This window comes from Athene noctua, chromosome 5 (genome assembly GCF_965140245.1).
Source record: "Athene noctua chromosome 5, bAthNoc1.hap1.1, whole genome shotgun sequence".
In the NCBI taxonomy this organism is placed as follows: domain Eukaryota; kingdom Metazoa; phylum Chordata; class Aves; order Strigiformes; family Strigidae; genus Athene; species Athene noctua.
In genome coordinates, this window is record NC_134041.1 from 56,407,603 (window position 1) to 56,411,256 (window position 3,654).

General features: G+C 49.5%; 1 protein-coding gene across 1 annotated transcript; it reads left to right on the forward strand.

Annotated features, from left to right (window-relative positions):
- Positions 1-209: 209 nt before the first annotated feature.
- Positions 210-3,448, forward strand: ADRA2A (adrenoceptor alpha 2A). The gene has a single exon (XM_074908450.1). It carries the CDS (start codon positions 210-212, stop codon positions 1,542-1,544), a length of 1,335 nt encoding a protein of 444 aa, XP_074764551.1. The 3' UTR covers positions 1,545-3,448.
- Positions 3,449-3,654: the final 206 nt, after the last annotated feature.

Here is a 3,654-nt window from a genome sequence, read left to right on the forward strand (position 1 = left end):
CTCCTCCGCGCCGCTCCACGCCCCGCTCCGCGGCTCCCGGCGGGCAGCGCCCCAGCATGAGCCGCGGGCGCCCGCAGCCCCCCGGCCGCCGCCGCCGCGCAGCCCCGCCCCGGCCAGCGGCGCAGTAGCAGCGCGGAGCCCCGCGGAGCCGGGCGCGGTGCGGGTGGGGCAGGGGGCGAAGGGCGGGGGTGTCCACGCAGCCGGGGTTGATGTTTAACCTGGAGCGCCCGTTCACGGAGAGGGGCCACTTCTTCTCCTCCATGGAGTACCAGCGGCAGCTGGAGGAGGAGGAGGGCTACCCGCCGCCCGGCACCAACGGGACCTTCAACGACAGCGGGGCCGGGCCGGGCTGGGGCACGCCGTACCCCCTGCACACCACCGTCACCCTCATCAGCCTGGCGGGCTTGCTCATGCTCTTCACCGTCTTCGGCAACGTCCTGGTCATCATCGCTGTCTTCACCAGCCGGGCGCTCAAGGCCCCCCAGAACCTCTTCCTGGTGTCCTTAGCCTCGGCCGACATCCTGGTGGCCACTCTGGTCATCCCCTTCTCCCTGGCAAATGAGGTGATGGGGTACTGGTACTTCGGCAAAGTCTGGTGCGAGATCTACCTGGCCTTGGATGTGCTGTTCTGCACCTCCTCCATCGTGCACTTGTGTGCCATCAGCCTGGACCGCTACTGGTCCATCACACAAGCCATCGAGTACAACCTCAAGCGTACCCCGCGCCGCATCAAGTGCATCATCTTCATCGTCTGGGTCATCTCGGCAGTCATCTCGTTCCCGCCACTCATCTCCATCGAGAAGAAGAGCGGGCAGCAGGCTGACCAGGGGGTGGCAGGGTGCAAGATCAACGATGAGAAGTGGTACATCATCTCTTCTAGCATCGGCTCCTTCTTTGCCCCCTGCCTCATCATGATCCTGGTCTACATGCGCATCTACCAGATAGCCAAGAGGCGAACCAGGGTACCGCTGAACAAGCGGGCAGAGCGCCCCGAGAAGAGGCAGAATGGCTTGGCCGACAAGGAGGACCTGCCAACCACAGCCCAGCTCAACGGGGAGAAGGCAGCAGGAGGTGGCGGAGGGCAGGAGGGAGAGGTCAACGGCATAGACATGGAGGAGACTTCTTCCTCCGAGCACCAGGAAAACAACCAGTGTAAGAAGTCAGAGAGACCGTCGAGGGCAAAGACCAAGACTAAGCTGAGCCAGATTAAGCCTGGGGACAGTTTGCCCAGGAAGGCAGAGGAGGAGAGGAACACCAAAGGGTCGCGGTGGAGGGGCAGGCAGAACCGGGAGAAGCGCTTCACCTTTGTGCTGGCGGTGGTGATCGGGGTCTTTGTCATCTGCTGGTTCCCCTTTTTCTTCACCTACACGCTGATGGCCGTCTGCAAGAGCTGCTCCGTGCCTGACACCCTCTTCAAGTTCTTCTTCTGGTTCGGTTACTGCAATAGCTCCTTGAACCCCGTCATCTATACCATTTTCAACCACGACTTCAGACGGGCCTTCAAAAGGATCCTCTGCAGGATAGAGAGGAAAAGGATTGTTTGAGGGACCCTTTGGTATGGGCAGAACTAATTCAAGACTTTGTAGGAGAGTAAGGCATGGCTCTCTTGGGCTGTGCTTGCATGGGGTGGTTTCCTTCAGCTCGTGAGCAGGAAGCCTTTAAAACCCAAGATGAGCCTGTGGAAATGCCAGGCAGCAGCAGTGAGCAGCAGCAGGCAAGTGGAAGTCCGAGCCGTGGCATTTGGCTTTCCAGGGGAGGATGGCCTTTGACTTGCTTAGCTTATTTTGTTAGTTTTTTTTCCTTTTGCCAGGATCTCTCAGTGGATATTTTCATGACTGCTCAGTTTGACTCTTTAAAGACAAGCAACGTGCAGCTCCATGAGATGAACAACAAAGAGGGAGTATGCCACCACAGAGGTGTTGGCTTCTTTATTTTGTTGTATCTTTTTTTTTCCCTGTTGTAGATGTAATTAATTTTAACCCCCTTGTAAAATACAGTATTGTATTCCTGAATCTGAATGTCTTAATTTTTGTAAGGCAAGCAGCTTTGAAACTGTGAATGCTTTAATTATCTTTGACACCTTAAAAGTCCCTTTCCTCTCGTGCCCTGAAAGCTCCCTCACTCAAAACCGATGAACAACTAGAGCCATTCCCCCCTGACAGTTTGATAATATTACCAAAATTTCCAAAGTCCTGTCTTTTTTTTTTCTTTTTTTTTTTTTGAGTCATAAAGCTTAGGATCACAGACCTCACCAGACTGGCTTTTTTTGTTGTTCCTTTGTATATCATACCTGACTCTATTTAATTTCCGTGTTGCCTGTGATATAATACATCTGAGATGATAACTGCCCTCTCGTTACTTATTAAAGCAGACCCTGGTGGAGCGGTGGCTTTGCTGTGCAGGCAGGAACATCCCGGGCAATGGAGCGATTTCCCATGCAACGTGAGGCTTGGGACCCGGCCAAGCTCCCCACGAGTTAATCTCAGTTGATATTATACCACACTGCAGCACCGAAATGTGTTCGATGCTAACTTGCTTCCCCCGCCTCCAACTGTAAATAGGTAACATTTCAAAGCAAATAGCAGGGCTCTGTATATCATGTTATCTCATTTGTATTGATTTGTGATGGTTTAACTCCTGCGGGCTTTCCTGCAGAAGAGAAGGGGGTTTGTGCACAGGGGCTGTCTGTCTTTCTGGATTAAGGGAGAAGACTTCAGTTTTTAATCAGCCAGTCTCATCTGTTCTAGGAAATACAAAGGCATCCCTCTTTCAGTCTTATACAGGGCAAAACTCTGAAATGGGAAATTTAACTGACAGTTTCTCCAGTATTTTATATGTAATTAAGTGTTTTGGGTTTTTTTTTAAGAAATGTGTAAATATTGTGAGATTGAAGCAGGAGAGAGTTAATACCCCTTTTACACTCCTTTCCTGAAATGTCTTTCTGCTAAAAAAAAGAACAATAAAAATGGACAGAACAAATCTAACATCCTTGTGCCATGAAGAAATTTCTGGAGAACATTAAAAGGAAAAACTTTTGATCCATCACAGTAAATGATTCTGCAAGCCTTTTAATGTTATGAAAACAGCTTTATCAAATACTGACAAGTCATAGAAATTGTTTGGAGAAAGCAAAGTTTGTGTAAGTCTCATTTGTAAGATGAATTTGCCTTCTCTGGAGTAGTATGGTACGCAGGAAGAGACTTTAAAATACCTTTTTACTTTTGGGAAGTGTTTTGTTGGTTTTGCTCTCTTTTGACTTTGTAATTAACTCCAAGGGTCCCCGGATGCATCTTGGGACTTGGAGAGCAATGTTTACATTCACTTGCATTTTCAGAACTGAATCCTCAAGAGGTGAGGAAAGTAAATAAACTGTGCTTTAATGTAAAAAAACCCCCACCAAACTACGAGCAGAAGTTGCTATAATGGATGATTATTTTTATTAAATAAAAGAGTGTTTACAGATCAAGTGTGAAAACCCTCTGGATAATCTGTTAGCTGTTTGTTTTGTGTTTTTTTTCCAGCTGTTCACTGATCCTCCAGCAGCTTTGGTCTTGACATTTTTTAAAGAACACGTTGGGAAAAGCACTCGTGTTTTCTGAAAGGCATTGTTACCCCAGGTAGGGAACAATCGCTCGGTTCATGGTGTGGTGGCAT

What these genes read in the sequence shown, in the direction of transcription:
- ADRA2A (XM_074908450.1), top strand. Translation starts at nt 210, where the DNA reads ATGTTTAACCTGGAGCGCCCGTTCACGGAGAGGGGCCACTTCTTCTCC.